At 42.9% G+C, this 24,343-nt stretch overlaps 1 protein-coding gene across 3 annotated transcripts in view; it reads right to left on the bottom strand.

Moving 5' to 3' along the window:
- Positions 1-24,343, bottom strand: part of ASAP3 (ArfGAP with SH3 domain, ankyrin repeat and PH domain 3) — a 91,940-nt gene that overhangs the window by 44,258 nt on the left and 23,339 nt on the right. For all 3 annotated transcript variants that reach the window (XM_039334292.1, XM_039334291.1, XM_039334293.1), the window contains exons 2-4: positions 16,705-16,777; positions 14,025-14,170; positions 2,769-2,843 (exon numbers count right to left, since the gene is read on the bottom strand). In XM_039334292.1, coding sequence (XP_039190226.1) covers positions 2,769-2,843; positions 14,025-14,170; positions 16,705-16,777 — 294 coding nt within the window. The remainder of the gene's footprint in view (positions 1-2,768; positions 2,844-14,024; positions 14,171-16,704; positions 16,778-24,343) is intronic.

The raw sequence follows: 24,343 nt of genomic DNA on the forward strand, positions 1-24,343 counted from the left end.
TGTAGATAGAGCAACTGCAGAAGCTTGAAATGAAATGAAATGAAATGAAAAAAGCAAGTTACCCAATATGAGATAATTCTGAGTCTGGAAAATCTCAGAATGAATGGGAAGTTAACAAAAGGGAGTAGAGCAAAATTAGCATTTTCTATTACCCTGAAATAAGCCTCTATTCTTGGTCTATCTTATGTTGCAAGAGGTGTTGTAAGCATTTTTGCTAGCAGGAAAAAAAAAACAATCTTTCCACAAATAAACATACAGAGCAATCATGCAAATGGGTTGAGAAATTTATATCAGTTCCTACAAAGGTGCCACTTTCTAAATCAGAAGTCATACATCCATTCAATCCAAATTCCGGTTAAAGAAATAAACTTGCAGTCTGCTGATATTTCCAAAGCTGCAGTATGGAATGAGGTAACTAAAAATAAACATTTTCCACAGTTACTAATGGCCACTTGCAACCTGCTTCTGAATATAAATACATAGATCAAAACTTAAATAAATAATCATGTGTATAGGCAAGTCCCACAGAGTTTAACATAGTTTGATTCCCCCACAGAATTGCAGAAGACAGCAAGCCTTACTAAACATGATATGATAGTTTTGTGCAGTTCAGCTCAATGGACACTGTCAGGATAATGATTTAAAGGCTAAAAAGCTTATGTAATGATGTAATGTAACATAAGATGGATGTTGCAATAATAGGAATGACTCAGCAGGGTCTGTGTCTGTGCCTTTAAGAGTCTGAGTATAAAAAGGAAGGCTTCGCTGAAGTCTTTCTCTCTGTCATTTCCTCCTGTAATTGCTGTGTATTGGAGTTTGCTATTTCACCATGTGTATGCATTTTGTTCCTAGTGTATATTGTACATAGTGTAATACAGTGTTTCTCAACCTTGATAATTTTAAGGCATGTGGACTTCAACACCCAGAATTCCACAGCCAGCAATGCTGGCTGTGGAATTCTGGGAGTTGAAGTCCATATGCCTTAAAATTGTCAAGGTTGAGAAACACTGGTGTAATATAAACCACCATTTAATTACAAACCACTGTTTACTGTATTTATTCCTGGGTTACCTTGGCACAATAAGACTGTGCATGCTCTGACAGACACCTCTTTATAGTGATTTAATTTTCCAAGATTTTTTTAAAAAAGGACCTTCCTTTTCCATGATATCAGAGGAACTGATGAAGTATCTGAATAGCACATTTTTTTTTAACTAAGCTAAGCCACAAGCCAAAAAAACACAGGAACTCATACGCTACTGTTTGCAAATCATGGGTTTACCATTTAATGTGCTGCATAAATTAAAGCATCATAGTGAGTTCAATAAATCTTTGCATGAACCAAGGTTATCAGTTCAGGTAGTCCTAGGCTTTCAACCATAATGGACTCAAAAATTCTGTTCCTAAGTGAGACAGTTATTAAATGAATTTTGCCTTAATTTACCACCTTTCTTGCCACAGTTGTTAAGTGAATCACTGCAGTTGATAAGTTAGTAACACAGTTGTTAAGTGAATCTGGCTTCCCCATTGACCTTGCTAGTCAGAAGGTCGCAAAAAGTGATCAGATGACCCCAGAGCATACAACCGTCATAAATATGAGTCAGTTGTCGAGCATCTGAATTTTGATCATGTGATCACGGGGATGCCGCAAGGCTTGTAAGTGTGAAAAGTGGACATAGATCATTTTTTTCAATGCTGTTGAATGAACTGTTGTAAATCAAGGACTCCCTGTGATGTTTTCTCCCATGGTGACTCACTGTAACCTCAGTTCATGACAAAAGAGCCGAGGTGGCGCAGCAGTTAGAGTGCAGTACTGCAGGCCACTTTAGCTGACTGTGTTCAGCAGGTCAGCAGTTCAAATCTCACCGGCTCAAGGTTGACTCAGCCTTCCATCCTTCCGAGGTAGGTAAAATGAGGACCCAGATGGTTGGGGGCAATGTAAATATATATATATACATTGCTTACTGGTGTACACCGCTTAGAGAGTGCTTGCACTTAAAGCGGTATATAAGTCTCATAAATAAATAAATAAATAAAAACACAAGAAGGTTTGAGCATCTTGGGGAAGGAATCAAAAAAAGCCAAAATGGTGTCCACAACTGCATGACTGGAGCCCCGCCCTTTTTTATATGTGTATGCACATAAGAGGAGCAGGACTTTGATAATGTAATTGCAGTCATCATCTTGATTTTTTTTTTTGACAATCTCCTAACACACACACACATACACAAAAGCTACTTAGGTAGTGGTGCATTAAGTCAACCATCTTTGGTCCAAGATACCTCAAAAATATGCCATTTAGCATAGCAATAGCATTTAGCCTTATATACCACCCCACAGCAAAGCACTCTCTGGGCAGAGGCAGCACATTGTCCCCCAACAATCTAGTCCTCCATTTTATGGATCTTGGAAGGATGGAAGGCTGAGTCAACCTTGGGCCCCATCAGGGTCGAACTCCAAGCTGTGGGCAAAGTTTGCCTGCAATACTGCATTCTAACCACTGCATCACCAGTTCTCTCTCAAATATATGTCTGCCCACCCCAATTCCCAGGCCGCATTTCTCCATGTAAATCAGAGGTCCTCAACCTTTTGGGCACCAGGGACCAGTTCCATGGAGAAAGGTTTTTCCATGGGTACAGATGGGGCTTTGCTTGTTTATGCGGACCAGTTGCTGGCATGCTGCAGCCCGGTACTGATCCATGGATCGAGGATTGGGGACCCCTGATGTTAATGATTCCCAATTCCTTAAGAGAAAAAAACAAACCTACCAGCCGGGTGTCCTTCAGCTGCCCTTTCAAAAGATTGTCCAGAGGAAAGGAGACTATATTGTTCAGATTTTGCACCTGGAAAAGACAAAAGAGGAGACTCGCTTACACATCTCCAAACAAAGAAAAAGCAATCTTCAATTATCATCAAATCTGCCCAGGCACAGCGGTATTTGTTATGTCCAGTTTGCAAATGGCTGAAAATAATCCCAGTTGGTAGAAAAAAAATTACTGTAAGTTCAAAACGGCATTAAAAGTTATAGCCAGAAGAGCAGCAAAGAAAACTCCATGTAGCCCTTCTCAACTGCTTTGTATTTAAAATCATATCAATGAAATAAAGTGCCAATCTTAATGATGGAAAGAGCATGCAAATACTACTGGTAGACCTCAATTTGCAACCATTCATTTAGTGACAGTCCTCACACTTATAACCATTGCAGCATCTCAAGATTTGTGCAATCATGATCTGGGTTCCTATATTGCACCATCCTGGGTCTTTTTTTTCACATAATTGTCATTATGTGACATAATTGTCAATCTTCCTAACTGCTTCTGACAAGCAAAGTCAACGGGGAAGCTGGCAGGGGAGGTCCCAAATTGCTTCCATGTGATTTCTCATTTAATGACCACACCATTTAAAGAAAAACTTTCCAGTTCCAGTTGTGGTCATATCAAAGAACAACCTGAATAGATTTCCCCAAAGCTTTTGTGAGTTTTGATGTCCCAAGATGAGAGGTGGGCCATAAGCTATAGCAGCCTCCCTTTCCTCTATGGTTAGAGAGGCTTTTTCCCTCTTCCAGAATTTTCAGGACGGCCTCAGAAGAATGTTGGCAGTTGAATCCTGCCGCAAACCATCTTTCCTCTTTAGCCATGCAGGCAGGCAGCCCTTCCCCAAAGACCACATTCTAAAAACTGGGGTGGAGATTCCCAAAGCTCCAAATCAAAAGATGCCAAAAGGCAGAGAAATCCATTTGATTCAGCCAGAAGTCTGAATAGCTGGGAGAGGAAACCACATTGCAGCATCCAAGTCTCCAGCTAACCTGCATGGGAAAGAAGGAATGGGTTTGGAACAAGAAAAGAATTGGACTGGGGGGGGGGGGAGCAAAGCCACCATCATCTGAGCCCGGATGGCTGCCCCCCCTTTTAAAAAAATGCCACCCACAGGGTTGAAATAGACAGAAGCTGAGGGATAGTTTTGATCAGGTACAGATGTGCTAGAGACGCTGCTACGAAAATCAAAGCCTCCACCTAAAACTGGCTTTTTCTATTGAGCAAAGAAACATGCAACCTGGGTATCCAAGAGGCATCACCCATTTCATGAAAATGACACAAATGCTTTAATGTGCACTGAGAGCTTATGCACAGAGACAAATTCTTTGTGGCTCTGATCACACTTGGCCAATGTTCTATTCTATTCTAATGTGCACCCTAAGGCCACAACATACAGTTCCCAACATGACCACAATTTGGACTACCGTAGTTTTACTGATGCTAAGCAAGATGGTTGTTCAGTGTGTTGTGTCTGATTTTACAACCCTTTTCCCATGGTTGCTAAATGAAGCACAATAATTGTTAAGTGAATGAGGTGTTCATTAAGCAAATCCAGCTTCGCCCATTGATTTTGCTTGTCAAAAGCCAGCTGGGAAGGTCTCAGATGGCAATCACATGACCCCAGGAAGGTGCAACCATCACAAATACATGCCAGTTGCCACATGTCTGAATCATGTGACCTGGAAATGCTGTGACGGTCATAAGTGTGAAAAATGGTCATAAATCATTTTTTTCAGTAACTTGGAACAGTCACCAAAGGAATAAGTCGAGGACTGCCTGTACATGATATAATTCAGTCTTCCAAACAGGAAGCTCCAGCAGCTTCATATTAACTAGATAGACAACAGCAGCCTTTCCTAACCTCATGGGCTGCAGATGTCCTTCAGATGCTATTTCCGTCACCTTCTTCCAGCAAAGCCAACAATCCTGCTGGCTAAGGATACCAACATCTCTAGTTCTACCTTAAGGAGAAAAACTCCCCAACTCATGATGGAGGAGGTTAGTAGAGGACCTCTTCATGCCTAACCAAATTCATGTGTGTGGAAGAAGAACTTCCCACAACTTACAGGAATGACTGAATCATTCAAGATCAGTTAAAAAGATGTGGGAATCACCCTGAAGCAACCCCCTATTTTTGAAGCCAGCCATCACAGACTGTAAACCATAATTAGGGCTTAGTGTAGCAGGAAGATTCCAGGCATGGATGACAACAAGTCATGCTTCAAACAAACCATGGCTGGTTTACACATCACACTAAGTCAACATTTGGATTTTCAAGAGAGGATCTGCAAAGGTAGCCATTAAAGGTGGCAAAGGATAACTAAATGCACCACCTAGCCATGGGGTTGGACAGGATCATGGAGGTCTTCTGCTCCAAATCAGTAAGGATCTATTCCAGAAGCTAAAGTCTGGTTGCTTAAAAAAGCTCAAGGCATTCGTAGTCCCCCCGGATCTCTCTTTTCCTCTTTAAAATCCATTTGTTCTTGGGCTACCAGGGAGCTGTGAACTTGGGTGATAGTGGTGCTAGATGTAGCTTTTTTAGAGGCCCCTTCTGCCTGCCTGTTCTCCTGTTCCATTATCACTTCCTTAGTGGCATCAATGGGCAGCAAGTACTGCATGAAAGCACCCACCAGCAGTCAGCCAGTATTGCCTCAGCCACACACCATTTGCAAAAGAAATAATTCGTTGAACTATGGGGCAAGCAGGAGAAGGTCTGTGAAGATTATCCTCTTCACAACCTTCTGGGAGGAGGGGGCTTCGTGGTATCGAAGCAGAACATCCAGATTCAGCCATAGTTTCATTCCATACAGCATTAAACTTGTGAACTCTCAAGCCTCCTCCTTCCTTTATGTATTCAAGATGGACAATGTTTAATATTTGTTATGTATATGCAGGGGTGTGGGTCTCTACATATGTTATATATAGCATGTTTAGGTGTGTCATGTATGTGTTCACTTTGAGAGTGGGCAACTAAATTTCATTTTTGATGTGTGCCGTTGTGCCCACAGTAAAAAAAAAAAATGACAATAAAGGCTATCTATCTAAGATGTGGAATAGGAAGACAGCAGGCTCCGATCCCTGCCCAGTGCCCATGAAACTGGAAATGTGACATCGGTCTGGTCATTTCAGACTATATAGTAATACTATTACTATTACTGCCCAGGAATCCAAAAGGTGCTTTGCAGAGTGAGATTATTTATTTAATAAATAAGTTTAAATAAATAAACCCAGAGCAAAGCTATCTCTTCTCCAATCTGCCTCTGTGGTGCTTGGCTGTGGGGAAGCATGCTCTCCACAAGCTCCCCCCACCCAGTTTCTTTAAGATCAACATGATTTGCTTCACTCGTTATCCCCCAAAGTAATTCCATTACATCAGCCTGTCCCAGCAGCTCAGCCAGTGGTATGGTATGTTGCAGACCCTGCCAGTTAAAGAATTGCGGGGTCTAGGAAGAGAGCTTTCCCGCCATTGCCCCCACCTTATGGACTATTCTTCCCCCAGAGGTGAGGGAGACCCCGCTCTCCTGGCCTTCCAAAAAAGAGTTCAGACAGGGCTCTGCAGCCTCATGTCAGAAGCCCAGGGGAGCACACAGCCATAGGGCTGGTTAATTCCCTGAAAGCCCTCCCTTCGCCTTTTAAATAATTTTAATCTCTTACCTCTTCTTAAAAGTTTTTTTTAAAAAACCCTTTATATACAGAAAGTCCTCAACTTACAGCCATAATTGAGCTTGAAATTTCCATTGCTAAGCAAGACGTTATTAAGTAAATTTTCCCTCATTTAACAACCCTTTTTGCCAAGTGATTCATTGTTAAATGAATCAATTGTTAGTTTAGAAACATGGTTGTAAAGTGAATCTGGCTTCCCCATTGACTTTGCTTGTTGGAAGATTGCAAAAGGGGATCACGTGACCCTGGAACATGGCAACCATCATAAATTCCTACCAGTTACCAAGTGGGCATTTTGATCACGTGACCACGTCTGGATGGAGACTTCAGATAAACTACATGAAAGGTAAATAGCCCCCTTTGTTATGGTAAGGTTCTTTGGTGCTAACTACGTACAAACTCTTTGAGGTTGCAATAAACACATTCAGTTCCTTAGAAGTATACTGAAGGAAGTGAGGGCCATAAAGCCCCTTTGTTCTCCCCCTTCTCTCCCTCTTATGGCAGAATCCAGAGAAGGCAGAATTGGGGTTTTCTATGTTTGATAATTAAAGATGAAATATAATTGGATTCTGACATCCAGCCCCTCTTAAAAATAAGAGAGATTCACCTGAAAGAAAACAAAACAGGTATAAAACTTAGTCAGGCTTGTTAGGATACTCTGTGTGAAACTTCTTCAATAGCTTCGGGGCTCTGACATGACGTTTATGGACCCACTCGTTTTGTGAGGGAGGGAGGTGTTTCCAGACAACTAGGTACTGAGTTGCTCCATGATATCTCCTAGAGTCAAGGATCTCTTTTATTTCGAAGTGTTGTTTGCCCTCCACCATGATTGGAGGTGGTGGGGGGGATTTTTGGCCATAGAGGTGACTGATGCTCTCTTTTCAGCAAGCTGCAATGAAAAATTGGGTGTATTTGCCTGAGATTTTTTGGTAATTCTAATTCTACTGTTACTGGATTTATGATTCTTTTAATTGGAAAAGGTCCTATGTATTTTGGTCCAAGTTTTTTACAGGGCTGTAGGGACTTTAGGTATTTTGTAGATAAGTACACCATTTCTCCTATAATTAATGGTGTAGGCTCAACCCTTTTTTTATCGGCTTGTGCTTTATATGCCTGCCTAGCTTCATCTAGTGCTTTTCTAACTATTGGCCAGGTGTTTTGTAGTTTTTCCATCCATTCTTTCAGTGATGGGATCGTTGGTTCGTTTGGGGTTAATTCTGGCATGGGGTTGAAACTTTGACCGTTGGCTATTTGAAAAGGAGTGTAGCCTGTGCTGGAGTGGACTGCATTATTGTAGGCAACTTCTGCAAAAGGAAGTAAGTCCGTCCAATCACTCTGTTGAAAATTTAAAAAACATCTCAAATATTGCTCAAGTACTGAATGGCACCGTTCCGTTTGTCCATCTGTCTGAGGGTGATGGCTAGATGTCAGTCCCTGAGTGGTCCCTAAGAGGGATAAAAATTCCTTCCAAAATGCAGACGTAAATTGCACTCCCCTATCAGAGATGATGCATTGGGGTGCCCCGTGCAATCTGTAAATGTGCTGGATGAAAAGTTTTGCTAAGGCCTTTGCAGTGGGAATCTTTTGGCAAGGGATAAAGTGCACCTGTTTGGGAAACAAGTCCGTGACTGTCCAGATAACAGTATTCCCATTGCTTTCTGGCAATTCCACTATAAAATCCATGGCTATTTCCCTCCAGGGGGCTGAGGGATTTGCCACTGGTTGTAATAACCCTGGCAATTTCCCTTGCAACCTCTTTGCCGATGCACAGGTTGGGCAGCTGGCAACATAACTTTCTATGTCCTTTTTTATTGATGGCCACCAAAATTGCAGTTTAATTAAGTGTAAAGTTTTTACAAATCCAAAATGTCCTGCTGATTTTGTGTCATGGCAAAGCTGCATGAACGTGATTCTTTGGGTTTTTGGTATATATAACTTTTCCCCTACCCAAGGCAACCCGTCTCTCCTTGTGCACACATTTTTGTTTTTCTGGAACCATTCATCTGTTTCCAAACTTTTTCTGAATTCAATTCCAGTTTGGCTGTCCAATTGTGGTTTTAATTTGGCTTGGGTTCTTGTGGTTACTGGTGCTGCCAGTTGTGACTCTGCCATTATTGGTCTAGAGTCTGTGGTTCGTGCGCTGTTATATTGAGGCATGCAAGATAGAGCATCTGCCAGGAAGTTCTTTCTCCCTGGTAAATGTTTGAGTTTAAACTGGAACTGGTGAAAATGCTGAGACCAGCGGGCTTGTTTGGGATTGAGTTTCCTGGACGTTTTCAGGGCTTCTAAATTTTTGTGATCGGTCTACACCTGGAAGGGGATTTTGTTGCCTTCCAGGAACTGTCGCCACGTGAGTAATGCCCAACGTATCCCATAAGCCTCCTTCTCCCATACGGGCCAGCGCTGTTCTGTTTCCGTGAGTTTCTTGGATGTATATGCACAGGGTTGCAATACTCCATCATCATTTTCTTGTAATAGAACAGCCCCACTGCCACATCACTTGCATCTGCCTGCACCTGCCATGTCTAGGTGCCTTAGTACTGGTTCGGCAGAAAAAAGTCTCTTTAGTCTCTCAAATGCTGCTTGGCACTCCATTGTCCATGTTAGTGGCTGGCTAGGTTTTACTGAGGATGCTCCCTTCATTTTTAGTAAGTTAGTGAGGGGCAAGGCTATCTGGGAAAATGAGGGGATGAATTGGCGGTAAAAGTTTGCAAAGCCCAGGAAATTTTGTAGTTGCTTTCTTGTGCGGGGTGGTGCCCAATCTAATACTGCTTTGACCTTCTCTGGGTCCATTTCAATGCCCTGGGGGTATATGCGATAACCTAGGTAGTCTATCCTTTCCTGGTGGAATTCACATTTTGAGAGTTTGGCATATAGGTGGGCGGCTCGCAGCTTCTTTAAAACCGCTCTGACAAGGTTGACATGTTCCTCTTTGTTTCGGTGAAGATAAGAATGTCGTCCAAGTAAACCAGGACCCCCTTAAACAGGTGCTCCCTTAGAACGTCATTGATTAATTGCATAAAGACTGCAGGGCCCCCTTGTAATCCAAATGGCGAGACTTTGAATTGATAGCACCCCATGGGGCAGTTAAATGCAGTCTTCCATTCGTCCCCTTCCTTAATTCTCACGCGATAGTAAGCTTCCCTTAGGTCTAGTTTAGAAAAAAAAATTCCCTTTCGAGAGGTGTGACAGCATGTCTTTCATGAGGGGCAGAGGGTATAGGTTGCTTTCACTGATTGTATTCAGGGCCCTATAATCCACACATAAACGTAAAGAGCCATCCTTCTTCTCTCTAAAAAGGACCAGGGCAGCCACTTTAGGCTTGGCTGGCTCAATGAATCCTCTCTCTAGGTTTTTTTTAATAAATCTTTCCATTTCCTCCTTCTCCTTTGGGCTCATGGAGTATAATCTGGGCTTCGGGAGTTTTGCCCCAGGCTTGAATTCAATGGTACAGTCGGTGGGTTGGTGGTGGGGGAGCTCATTCGCCCTCTCCTCACTGAAGACTTAGCAAGGTCTCTATATTCCTCTGGTATTTCTGTTAATCTTTTTTCCTCTCCTATGGATGCTTTTTCTATTCTTGATTCTGGTAGCCTCCCTTGGGGTTTTAAGTCCATAGGGTCCCCCTTCGGGAATTTGATTTCTGTCGTCCTCCAATTTACCCAGGGGTTCCATTTTTTCAACCATTCCATCCCTAGAATCATTGGGCATTCCATACCTGGGTCACCACAAACGTTAAGTCCTCTTCATGGTTGCCCAGGGAGAGATGTATTGGCAAAGTGGCTAGGGTAGCTGGCACCCCCCCTGCTATGGATCCATCTAGCTGGCCAAATGAGATTGGTTGTTCCAGTCTCCTGGATGGGATGCCCAGATTCCCCACTAGTGTTGGGCTAATGAGGCAGCGGGTACAGCCAGAGTCTATTAAGTCTTTCACCTTCACAGCTTCGGGCATGGGGGGGATTAATATAGTCACTGTTTTGAAGATGGGTGTGATGCATCCACTTACCAGGGGTTCGCCCTCCGAGCTGTCATCTGAGGCATCCATCGGCCCTGTGGTGTAGGCTGGAGTTCCTTCCCCTTGGTGAGCAGAAGTGGGGGGTTCTGCAATTTCCATCATTCTCATGGCCCTTTCTTTTGGCTTAGCTGAAGACTTTCCGGATTTGTTGATTGGGGATCTGTCTGGGTTGTGCTGGGGGGCCTTTGAGCGGCATTCTACAGCTCGATGCCCTTCTCTTCCGCACTTGAAACACCCATTTGCTTCTTGGCTGTAGCCGATGATTTCACCGGTTCGTGTGTCAGCTCAGGCGGGGGGCGGCTCCATTGTTTTCCTCGGTGGTGCCTCTTCAATATGTCGATCTCTGCTTCCTCTGCCAAGACGTACCATTCCTCAAGTCGATGTGGGTCCCCTCCGGGCAGGCAAGCGTCATATAGATCATAGTTTAGTCCATCTTTGAAATGGCTAAGGAGGATGTCTTCTGGCCAATTCAGTTTGCTGGCAATGGCCCGGAATTCTTGTGTATATTCAGCCACCGGGCGTTTGCCTTGCCTCATCGTTTTTATCCTTTCACGGGCTTTGCAATCAGCCAGGGGGTCTTCAAATCGTCTTCTCAAAGAGGACATGAAATGGTTGAAGTTACTGAGTTCTGGGGCATTGGAGTCATGCAAGTTCACCACCCAATCTGCAGCCGGTCCATCCAGGGCAGATTGCACGATCCAGATGTGGGCTTTGTCGCTGGGAATGTCCTGCCCGTATTCCTCCATGTAGCTGAGGACTTGGGTTAGGAAAAACCCCAAGCGTGTTGGCTCCCCTTTGAATTTCACCTCCAACGGTGGACGTCTTGGAATGGATCGGTGCCTCCATTGTTGGTGGTAGTGTCTTCCGTCCAGATTGCCATCTGTGGTCCGGTAGGGGGTGGGGGCTACTGGATCAGTAGATGTCCCCGGGGTTGCAGGTTCCACGTCCCCCTCGGTGTCTCTCCCTTTGCGGCTCCAGGAGCTGGGGCGGCCGTAGGGCTCAGGATTCTCCTCTCCTAGGGAGCTGAGAGTTCTCTTCATCAGGTCAATAGCTTTCTCTAGGATCCAGTCTGAGTACGGTGCCCAGCTTCCTCCCTCTTCACTTGCGTGCAGGGATTTCTCCATCTCCTGCTTCCATTCTGGTTGCTTGGTCCCCCGTCTCAGGGTCACCTTTCTTGATTCCTTTCCCCACTCACTTTTCTTTCCAACGCCCATTGACCAGGTCCCGTGTCTCCACCACTTCTTCTCCCGAGGAATCTGACCTCTCGGATCCCAACATCTGGCAAGGTTCCAACTGGGTCAGCGGCTCTCTTTCCAGGGAGTTTTCCCCCTCTCTTGCTCCATTGTCTGACATGGTAAATTTTTGCAAAATCCCCCGGCAAGGGTCTCCCTTCCAGGTGGATTAATTTTGCAAGTCCTGTCTAATGTAAGGACCCACCCCACTTTGCATCTTAAGAAGACAGAACTCTTGGAATAATTCTTCCAACAGGAATCCTTTATTAAGAAGAAGTGGTTGCAGGCATGCTAGACAGGACTTGGGGTCCAAGCTCTCCCATTCAAGGTTTTAAGGGGTTCCCCAGTAGTCCCACCCAATCACCCCCCCTTTCCAGTGATAGTTTCAGGCATCACAATTCCACCCCTTTATTCCTTTCTTCCGTCTGGATGGAGACTTCAGATAAACTACATGAAAGGTAAATAGCCCCCTTTGTTATGGTAAGGTTCTTTGGTGCTAACTACGTTCAAACTCTTTGAGGTTGCAATAAACACATTCAGTTCCTTAGAAGTATACTGAAGGAAGTGAGGGCCATAAAGCCCCTTTGTTCTCCCCCTTCTCTCCCTCTTATGGCAGAATCCAGAGAAGGCAGAATTGGGGTTTTCTATGTTTGATAATTAAAGATGAAATATAATTGGATTCTGACAGCAACAGTCATGTGAAAAGTGGTCATAAGTCCCTTTGTTCAGGGCTGTTGTAATTTTGAACACTCACTGAACGAATGATTGTAAATCAAGGACTATCTGTATACTGTTTTATATTTTAACGTGGGAGTTGGGCAGTGCAGAAATATGAAAAATAAAAATCCAGATCAATGGCTGTTTCCCCAGCCCTTGTATCCAGGTGTTTCCAGCAGCATGATGTTCCTACTTCCCATTACCACCCCACCACCCAGTCCTGATTTTGAGAAATATTTAAGACTGTTAATGCAGACCCCTCTTCAAGCTTAAAGTCCCAGCTGTAGATTTGCAACGCCATTCTCTTTTCTCTCTCTCTCTTGTAATATAGCTGTATGAGACATTCTCTCCCACCCCCTCTCTCTCTCATAATATTTATTAGACATTTTACAAAAATATACATAAACAGGGAAGGAAAAAAGAACCAAAAACAGGGATAAAAGAATGAGTCAACAAGGGATTTGCAAATATCATGGAGACTATAATTTTCTAGCATACTGTGAATGATTGTGAATAACTGGATACATCATATCATTTCAAAAGCTTGACAACTGCTATTAAGCTATGAGCAAAGCATAAATACCAGGAACCAGGGTCAGCATAGTATAAATCATGAGGCTGTAAATTGCAATAAATCCTATCATACTACTAAAAGATGATTATTTGGGAAGCTTTATAAAATTAAAATACAGACTTCATGTGGAGAGAAACCCAAATGTTGGACACAGTACAAATGCAATTTCTTCAACCCCAAACCTCAAGTTTGGAAACTTTTCTTCCCTTCTTAGCAAAAATCCCAGAGAATACATGGGGCTGAATTTGGTAGGCTTAGCATAATTTGTCCTCTTCATCTCCAGATTTGCACCAAGCTGGGCTGGGGACTTTTAACCCCAGACCATTACCCTTGATGCCCATGGACACTACCCGGGCTACTTAAAGACCTCTCCAGAGCAGAGCATCTCAACCTTAGCAACTTTTAAGAAGCATCTGGACTTCAACTCCCAGAATTCCCCAGCCAGCATACTGCTGGGGGAATTCTAGGAGTTGAAATCCAGACCTCTTAAATTGTCAAGACTGAGAAACACCACAGCAGAGAATGAGCCACGGAAGGAATGCATGGGTTTTCTGACGCAGGAAAGGCTCAACAAATGCTAAATTGTGCCTAGTTACTGAGCAGGAGGGCTGCACTTAACCCAAATAAACCCCAGAACTTTCAGCTGTGAAGCAAAGTTCCTCTTATCTTACTCCTACCCTCCCATTCAACAGACCACCTGGAAGCAGCTTCTCTGTAATCCCCGGCCAGCAGTCATTCAGCTCAGGAATTGGCAGCCTGCCAGGAAGGAAACATGCATTTGGGATAGCAGCAGCCAAGCTAACATAGGAAACCGTTGCCCACAACGAGGCAGGCTTTTTTGTGACTGCCTTGGCAGTAATTAACCATCATCATTGCCTTCTAGAGACTTTGTCTTGGCTATGCATACTACTTTTAACAGGGGAAGCTGTGCCAGGGGCCTCCAACTGACATTTGCATCTTTAAAAAAATAAATCAGCAAACTACACTCCATGCCCAACTCTGTCCCTTACCAGGTTTTTGAAAAGAGCCGTCACTTCCCTGGTGAAAACAGCAAGGTTGAGGAAGCCAGTGGAAAGTTCGTGATTGTTCTGAGAAAGATGGTTATTGCCAAAGTTCTCCAGAGTTTCGCTGTATTGTTCCTCATTCTCCACATGAGCTGAGGAAATAATCAGGACAGGGAAAATAAAGGTGAGGATGGAAGATCTCTGCAGCTCCGAGATCCTCCTCAGCATCGGCAGGAACATGAATTAAATTAATTGCAACAGAAGAGCCAGTCCATCGTTTTTTTCCTATGGGTTAACTGCCCTTTTAGGGCACAAGTTCCTCTTGCTGGAAGCAAATGGCAATGCATAAATGGCTTGATCACCTTTGCACAAGTTGCTTGTTGGAATTCTTGTGAGTGTTTCTTGATAAGTCAGGGGTCTTCAAACTCGGCTCTTTTATGACTCATGGACTTCAACTCCCAGAATTCTTCAGCCAGTCATAAAAGGGCCAAGTTTGAAGACCCCTGAGATAAGTGATCTGATAAAGCAGGGGTCTTCAAACTTGGCAACTTTAAGACTTGTGGATTTCAATTCCCAGAATTCCTCAGCCAGCCAGGGCTGGCTGAGGAATTCTAGGAGTTGAAGTCCATAAGCCTTAAGGTTGCCAAGTTGATGACCACTGTGATAAAGCAACCCTTGGTATTTTAAAACAAGGCATATAAACTACAGGTAGTCCTCGATTTAGAACAGTTCATTTAATGACCGTTCAAAGTTCATTTTTCAACGGAACTGAAAAATGTGACTTATGACCATTTTTCACAGTGATGACCTTTGCAGCATCCCCACGATCATATGATCAAAATTCAGACGCTTGGCAACTGGTTCCTATTTACGACCGTTGCTGTGTACCAATGGGATCTCCTTTTGTGACCGTCTGACAAGCTAAGTAAAATGGGGGAGTCAGATTCACTTAACCACCAGGTTACTAGCTTATCAGCTGTAGTGATTCCCTTCACAAACTGTGGCTGAGGCTGAGTGTGCCTGCCTGAGGAATTCTGGGAGTTGAAGTCCACAAGTCATAAAAGCCAAGTTTGAAGACCTTGGACTAATGAATCATAGTAGACCAACATTATTAGCCCTGAGGTGAGGCTAGGTATCGCAGGCTACCTATGAATCCAACCCCCAACTTAACGTAACCCGAGGAAACAAGCAGACATACTTGGCTGCCGAGGAGGAAACCAGCTGTCAAGGAATGTTTATAAATGGTGTAGCCGCTGCAAGAAAAGCAGAAAAGTGTGAGGCGTCTAGAGAGGGGAGGCAATAAGCAAAAAAAAAAAAAAAAAAAGGACCAGGAGAAGTCTGTGAGATGGAGAAGGGAGGTCTATTGGCTCTAGCTGAACATTAGGGTGAATCAACATTTAATGGCACTATTTAGATCAGTGTTTTTCAAACCTGACAACTTTAAGATGGGTGAACTTCAACTCCCAAAATTCCATAATGGGGAATTCTGGGAGTTGATGTCTACATCTCTTAAAATGGCAAGAATGAAAAACACTGATCTAATCCATCAGATACACATACTCCTTTGATGTTCCTTCTATAGAGCTATTGGAAAAAACCATATCCTCCCCATAATTGATAGGTATCCTGGTCGTTCAGAAAGTATTTATCTCCAGTGGCTGCTGAAGGACGAGCAGGCAGTGATCACGGCACAGGTGGCTAGATTCTGCACAGCAGCACTGGGGATTCGCCAGAAACATAAACATTTTAGATCTTTTTAATAATCTTTTATAATTAATTTTATTATGTGTTTTTATCCAGCATTAGACTATACTCAATGTATTTTTATTGTCAGGTCAGTATGATTCAGTTTTTCTGAAGGTAGCTAGGTTTTGTTATACTGTCTGTAAAACTAGGCAGACCTTGGTCATTCATTGATTACATCATTAATTGTAATATATTGCTATGTCTTCTTGTGTTGGTTCTGCTTAGTTTTGTTTTATTTGAATGTTTAATTTATGTGTTGGCCTTTAGCTGTAATAATTGATTGATTGATTGAAATTGATTGATAGCTTTATAAGTCTTTGACCTGCAACCATAATTTAATTGGGCATGGCAATTGTTAAGCAAGTACCACATAATCACATCCAATTTTACAATCTGTTTTGCAGCAATCATTAAGCAAACAAAGTGATGGTTAAATGAACCCATTTTCCCAAATGGGCTTTTTTTTTTTTTTTGCTAGAAGCCAGAACTAAATGCCAGAAATCAGCAAGAGAGAGAGAGAAAAACCACACCAAAAATCACTATCATGTGAACTCAGGATGCTGCAAAAGGTTGTAAATATAAAAGGTTTTACTTTAGAGATTCTCCTTGAGGGTATGAAAGTTGTAATTATTCTCCTCCCCCTTGGTGGGGGCAGTTTTTGCCTAGGTCTTGTAGATGGCTTGGATCAGCATTTTTCAACCTTGGCAATCTTCAGATATGTAGACTTCAACTCCCAGAATTGCCCAGCCAATATGGGACTCCCTGTTGAGGTCCATACACTTGAAAGCAGCCAAGGTTAAGGCACACTGGCTTTGGTGCATACAGTTTAACATATAACTGCTTTCAAACTTGTATCTACAAACCCACATCCCTTCCATGGGTGATCAGCCAGATGGCCTCTTTGGCTGATGCACCAGATGATAAAGGAGCATTAACTTACTGAGCCCAGAAACATGAATCGCTTTAACGTATTTCCTGATCCGCTGAAGAATGGCTTGGTCTCCATCCAAACTCTGAAATACAAAAAGGGGAAAAAATTGCAAAAGCTTTTAAATGTTGGGTTAATGTAGCTAATTTAAGCCCCTTTTCAAAAAAACAAACAGTGATATCCTTTGGAAAACTGTACATCACAAGTATTCTCTTAACCAGTGGCAGAGTTTATACAAAATAAAATTTTGAACCACTCTAGCTGGATTAACGCAACTGTGTGCATCTGTCACCAATTATGATTAATAATTGGTATAAAGGAGGTATAAACATTAACCTAGCCAGGATGATTGAATGTATGGTGACTTTGCATCAGCTGCAAAAGATCTAGACCAGAAAGGAGCTGTTTTCTGCCCATCTTCAACTTCTCTGAGGTCTTCTCCTTGACCATGATAGAAAACTTGGTGCTAAGCTAGATAAACGTTTAAAGACAGCTTTTTCACATGTTATTTCTAACCCAGACATAAGAATCCCATCTGGCCTCATTTGTTTATAATGCTGTTACCCATCCAAAAATTTTGGCATGAGATAGGATACATCCACCTCAAAATGAAATAGCAGATGAGTGCCTGGCTTAAATTTATGATGTGAGTCAATAAACAAAGATTGCAGGGACAGTTCTTAGAAGAATTCTAGGACCAACTTCAACCACAGAACAAGAGAGGGCAAGGCAAGGAAGGTCCATAAGATTAAAATCTACCATAACATAAAAGGTAATTATAATGTGTCAAGCCAAAGGTTACAAGGAACAGCCTTCCCATCAAACTGGACCTCGTGTTTTATCTCAGTGGAACTCAATTTTTCATATCTTACATCTCACCAACCACTCTCATAAAAATACCTGTCCATCTTTTTCTAAGAAGGACACTTCTGTGTTTATAGATATCCTGTTATTCTACAGATAGTCCTTGACTTACAACCACTTGTTTAGTGATAGTTCAACAGCACTCAAAAAAGTGTCTTGCAACTGTTCTTTGCATAGTCACAGCATCCCCCCCAAGAACGTGATCAAAATTTGGGCATTTGGCAACCAGTATAGCAAGAGTACTTAGACTTATATACCACTTCACAGTGCTTCACAGCCCTCTCTAAGTGGTTTACACAGTCAGCCTATTGCCCCCAACAAGCTGGGTCCTCATTTTACCAAACTCGGAAGGAAGGAAGGCTAAGTCAACCTTGAGCCAGTGAAAATCGAAATGCTGAACTGCAGGCAGCTGGCAGTCAGCAGAAGTAGCCTGCAGTACTGCATTCTAACCATTGTGCTACCTCAGTATGTATTTACGATGGTTGCTGCACCCTGAACTTGTGTGATCACCATTTGTGACCTTCCCAGCTGGCTTCTGACAAGCAATGTTAATGGGGGAAGCCAGATTTGCTTAACGGCTGGCTACATGATTCCTTTAATTGTGGTGATTCACTTAACAACCATGGTGTAAAAAGTCATATAATTCAGCATGGCTTAACAACTGCCTTGCTCAGCCACTGAAATTCTTGTTTCAATTGTGGTTCTAACTCGAAGACTCCCTGTATGTAGCACTGACCCTAAGCTTTAAAAGGTATTTGCCATTACTCTAAACAACAATAGACACAACTGTACAAGCGACAGGAAAAAGATGGGAAAGACTTGAATCAGCAAAGAGTTAATTGCAGTTTGGCGAAGGTTCAGTCGTGATAACAGTGCTGGAAAATACTTGAGGAGTGTAATCGTTGGCAGGAAAGGCAAGTCATTGTTTAGGGTCAAACAAGGGATAACATTTGCAGTGATGAACAAAAGAAGACGGTTTTCTCACTGTTGGGAAAGTCAGCTTGGAGAAAGAGCTTGTACACTATCAGTTCTTTGACTGTCTTCTTTTATCCGATGAAACTTTAGCATTTTGGCTCCTGATTTTAGAAGTTGGTAGAGGTTCAGGGAAAAGGGGCGCAATGGCTCTGCAGTTAAAGATGCTGAGCTTGTCACCATGCGATGGGGTGAGCTCCCATTCCTTGCCTCAGCTCCTGTCCACCTAGCAGTTTGAAAGCATGCAAGTGTGAGTAGATAAATAGGTACCACTTCGGTGGAAAGATAACAGCATTCTATGTGCCTCAGTGTATAATCATGCCAACTACATTACTGCGGAAATGTCTTTGGACAATGCTGGCTCCCTCAGCTAAGAAACAGTGATGAGCACCAGGGCGGGGCTAAAGTCAGGCATGACTGGATGGGGAAACGTTTACGTTTACCTTTACCTTTAGAGATGCAGGGTTAAACATATGGAATTCATTCATGAACCTTCCTCCTCTGGTTTAACTTACAACCATTCATTCAACAACCATTCATACTTATGATGGGGCTGGAAAAAAAGGGACTTATGGTCCTTGCCCACAGCAGTCTTAAGGTCACTTGATCAAAATTTGGGCACTTGGCAACCGGCAGCATCCTAGCATCACGTGACTGCCATTGATGACCTCTCCAAGTCAGCAGGGGAAGCCAGATTTGCTTATTGCCCACCTGATTGGTGATTGACTTAATGACCATGGCAAAAAAGGTTGTAGAAGTGAGTGCGATTCACATTACCGCTTCGCTTAGTGATGGATGTTCCGGTCCCAGTTGTGGGGATAAGTTGAGGACTATCTGTATCTGGGATTTGGAGAATCCTGGAGGTTCTCACATTAACGGCTATCCTGGGGTTCACTAAAAGAATTTTAAAAATCCATGCCTTTGTGGCAAGGAGTCTCCTTCAATCTGAGCTGGGAATTCCATAGATGTGCCCATATCATTCCCTGGCCATAGTAAAGAGGCTGTTTTGCCACTGGCCACTTCTGAAATGTTTTTCCACTTCCCAATCAGATCTGTAACTTTGGATATTCTCTGGAGAACTCCACCCCCCCCCCCCAGGCCTACCCATCCTTCCAGACAACACATTGGGTTGCAGGAGCTGTCCCATTAAGCCTGCTTGCAGAGTTGATCATGATAACTGCATTTTTCACAAGAGAAATTCCTGGAAGCTATCTGTTTGCATCATACACACACATACACACACACACACACACACATTATTATTACCACTATTATTATTCTTTTTGTTGTTGGAATTTAAAAATAAAAGGAAATATCGAAGCCAGGATGCCAAACACCATTTTTATTCTTGAAGTCTGTCTAAAGCCCTGCAGGAAATAAATATAATGCTTAGAGGCTAGAGCTTCTCAGCATGCTAGCTTGGTGTCTAATTTTTTTAAAGTTATAAGACTCTTCAAAATATTAATCAAGCGAGCAAAGAGGTGGCTGTTGCCAAGGGATGCAGTTGCTAAGAGACTTCTTCATTCCTCACCTGCAGGGCCTTTTCTCAGTTAAGATGCATCACCTAAACCAGGGGTCTTCAAACTTGGCCCTTTTATGACTTGTGGACTTCAACTCCCAGAATTCCTCAGCCAGGCACGCTGACTGAGGAATTCTGGGAATTGAAGTTTACAAGTCATAAAAGGGCCAGGTTTGAAGACTCCTGACCTAAACTCTAACACCAGATTAGACTTAATGTGTGTTCTTCTGCAGAAGCATTTACTCCAGTGTTTCTCAACCTTGGCAACTTTAAGATGTGTGGATTTCATGTTCCAGAATTCCCCAGCCAGCCAATCTGATTCCAACTAGGAGGAGTCCAACTAGCAGGGTCTCTGGGCAAAGAAATCCTTTTCCATCTGCTGCCAATTCTCTTTTGCCTGGAGCTGAACCTGAACTTCATTGCTTGCCAAAGATCAGAGAGGCTGTCAATTTGCCCCAAACTACCACAGTCAGACTCCAGTTTCTTCCATACCTCACATGACAAAGAGTTCACCTGGGCAAGGCAGACATGACAGCAGAAGACTTGGCATGCCTGATCTTGTTAAAGGAACTGCAGGAGAATCTAGGGAGGGGTGTCTCTCCCAGGTGGGTCATGTGCACAACAGAGACAGGCTGTCAGGTTGAGGGATTATTATTATACAGCAAGTGCTGCAAGAGGAATCAGACTGGAAGGAAGGACTCACATCATTGCAACACAGTGCAAAGCTTGCATTGATGTTTATTCTCCTATTAGGAGAGTGCAGATAGTTCTCGACTTACAGCCATTTGTTTAGCCATTCAAAGTTATAATGCCAGTGACTTACAACCAGTCCTCACACTTACAACCATGGCAGCATCCCCAGAGTCACATAATCAAACTTTGGGCGCTTGGCAACTAGAGTAGAGTAGAGTAGAGTAGAGTAGAGTAGAGTAGAGTAGAGTAGAGTAGAATAGAACCTTGGAGGTCTTCTAGTCCAGCCCCCTGCTACCATCTCAGACAAGTGATTGTGTAGCCTCTTCTTAAAAATCTCCAGTAATGGAACACCCACGATTCTGACTGCAAGCTGTTCCACTGGTTGATTATCCTCACCGTCAGGAAGTTTCTCCTTAATTCCTTATTGCTTCTCCCTTTGATCAGTTTCCTATCATTGTTTCTCATCCTTCCCTCTGGTGCTTTGGAGAATAGTTTGACCCCCTCTTCTTTGTGGCAGCCCCTCAAATACTGGAAAACGGCTATCATGTCTCCCCTATTTCTTCTTTTCTTTAGACTAGCCAAACCCAGGTCCCTTAGTCGTTCTTCGTATGTTTTAGTCTCCAGGCCTCTGATCATCTTAGTTGCTCTTCTGTGAATTTTTTCCAAATTCTCAACATCTTTTTTATGATAAGGTGACCAAAATTGGCTGCAGTATTCCAGATGTGGTCTTACTAGGATTTTATAAAGCGGTAATAATACCTTGCGTGATCTTGATTCTATGCCTCTGTTTGTACAAGCCAGAATTGTATTAGCTTTTTTGGCTGCTGCTGCACACTGCTGGCTCATAGTCAAGTGATCGTCCACTAGGACTCCAAGGTCCCTCTCACAGTTGCTCTTTTTAAACCAGGTCTCGCCCAATCTGTACTTGTACCTTTGGTTTTTCCTGCCTAAATGTAAAACTTTGCTTTTCTCCACGTTGAAACTCATTTTGTTGGATAGGGCCCATTGTTCAAGTTTGTCTAGATCTTTTTGGATCATGCATATATTTATGATGGTTGCAGATTCCTAGGGTCACAAGATCTGCAATCTATCCAGATGGTTTCTAATAAGCAAAGTCAGTGGAGGAAGCTAGATTCGCTTAACGACTGTGGCAGAAAAAGGTTGCAAAATTGGGCACAACTCACTTAAAAAGCGATTTGCTTGGAAATTCTGGTCCCAATTGTGGTTGTAAGTCAAGGACTATCTGTGATCTCTCCTTAATACTTTCAAGTTTTCAAACATCCTCTCCAAATTGGGCACAACTGTAACCCTGTGCCTCCATTAAGCAATCCTAAAGGGTCTATTCCAGCGTTTCCTGACAAAACAATTAATTCCTTTCCTGATGGAACAATTAATCAGTGGAACAACTTGCCTCAGAAGTTGTGAATGCTCCAACGCTGGAAGTTTTAAAGAACAGATTGGATAACCATATGTCTGAAAGGGTATATAGGGCTTCCTGCCTGAGCAGGGGGTTGGACTAGAAGACCTCCAAGGTCCCTTCCAACTCTGTTTTTCTGTTATTTTATTCTGTTATTCTGCTTCTCAACCATGCTGGCCAGGGAATTCTGGGAGCTAAAGTCCACACCTCTTCAAGCTGCCAAGATTGAGACACACTGGTCTGTTTGGTTGTACTCTTTTTGTAAATAATGACTTACACAAGTTTAAAAATGAAAGGGGTTAAGGTAAAACAGACTAATATAGTTTCTGTTTGACAGTCTTACTGTAATCATCAATGATTCAAAAGGGATCTCACTTGAGAATGAGAATTGGGATGTACAGATTATATATGAGCATCTTAGGGAATTTTCATTGTTGTTTTGGATGTTCTTGCCAACAGAAATCAAACCAAACAGCTGGTCTGATCCACTGCAGTGCAGCATCCCTGGGTACCCATCCCCAGATAAATGACTCAGATCCAGAATAAAGGAGAAAAGTAGACTTTCTTCAGAAAGAGAGAGAGAGGAAGGACATCTGCTCTGCAGCTGGAGATGTCCTTACAAAACCCCCTTCTCTCTAATTCTATTAGACCTCTGTGTGCAAGGATCCCATTTACACTTAGCATTCCAGAGGAGGCCTTGAATCCCTTCCAATAGACTTTACCAGTCAGCAAGAATCACAGTAAGCTTCAAAAAAGAGGGTCTCTTTGGAAGCATCTCTCTTTATTACATAATGGACACTAGTCAATCAAAGGGTCCATTCTCTATCTTCTCATCTCAATAAAGTGGGTACCAGTTAGTATAGCTTACATGCCACCAATTGGCAAGGAAACCTGGCCCGAGAATGACAGCAATGTGATCTAAATTTAGGAGGAGCGTAATACATACTCACAAATAAACAAAAGGAAATCCTTAGGGAGCAAGACAGAGACTGGCACACACTTCTCAACAGCGGGCAGTCTGGGCAGCTGCCATGCCAAGGAGTTGATAAATAGAAATAAGGTCAATCCATGATTATAAGCACCAGCTCCTGTCCAAGAATTACAAGATGCCAAGAATTTGGCATACCAACTACACACTGTCCGGTCACTGGTTTTTCACCTCCAGGAATTTGAATCATCAAAAGGAAAAGCAAACATAGAAACTATACTTTCAAGCTGATTCAAAATACACCTTACTCAACTTGGCAATGCATTTCTAGAGTCAGTTTGATGTAAGGCACCAGCTAGAAACTGGGAACCTCTAAGTTCTCAGACACATTTCCTCCCAAGAAGAATTAAAGCATGGAGGGAATTCTCCTTCAACATTTAGCAAGCTCCCGCTTTCCTCCAAAACTTGAATATTTCCTGCATATCAAGACATACTATAACTATTTCTCAGTGTACGTATAAATTTGCACCTGGACATTTCATGCAAAACAGGAACTCTTTGGGGGTCATCCATTTTGTTTTTGGTGGGGAATAGAGGTGGCATAAAAATGGTTTTTTTCATGTTGCTTTTGCCACCATCACTACCCCATTTAAAAAAAACTAATCAGTATATAATGCACTGGACTGAAAGAACAGGAATGTGGACAGCTGCCCAAGAGGAGAAAGGAAAGAGATTCAGATAGTCTGAGGATTGCTAGAAAAACTTGATAGCCCAGAAAGTTATGAGGTCTTCTAACTTTATTGTTGGGGGTGGGGAGAAGAGAGAGAGAGAGAGAGAGACCTGGTAAATTTCCTAAATACTCTTCAATCTTGGAATGTACAGCATCCAGGATAAGAGTTTTGTTGTTGTTAGTTGTAAAATCGTGTCCAACCCATCACGACCCTATGGACAATGTTCCTCCAAGTCTTCCTGTCCTCTACCATCTTCTGGAGTCCATTTAAGCTCACTCCTACTGCTTCAGTGACTCCATCCAGCCACCTCATTCTCTGTCATCCCCTTCTTCTACTGCCCTCAATCTTTCCCAGCATTAGGCTCTTTTCCAGTGAGTCCTTCCTTCTCATTAGGTGGCCAAAGTATTTGAGTTTCAACTTCAGGATCTGGCCTTCTAAAGAGCAGTCAGGGTTGATCTCCTCTAGGACTGACCAGTTTGAACGCCTTGCAGTTCAAGGGACTTGCAGGAGTCTTCTCCAGCACCATA

This window comes from Crotalus tigris, unplaced genomic scaffold, assembly GCF_016545835.1.
Source record: "Crotalus tigris isolate CLP2741 ecotype Arizona unplaced genomic scaffold, ASM1654583v1 scf7180000017628.32516253702:7417878, whole genome shotgun sequence".
Lineage (NCBI taxonomy): Eukaryota > Metazoa > Chordata > Lepidosauria > Squamata > Viperidae > Crotalus > Crotalus tigris.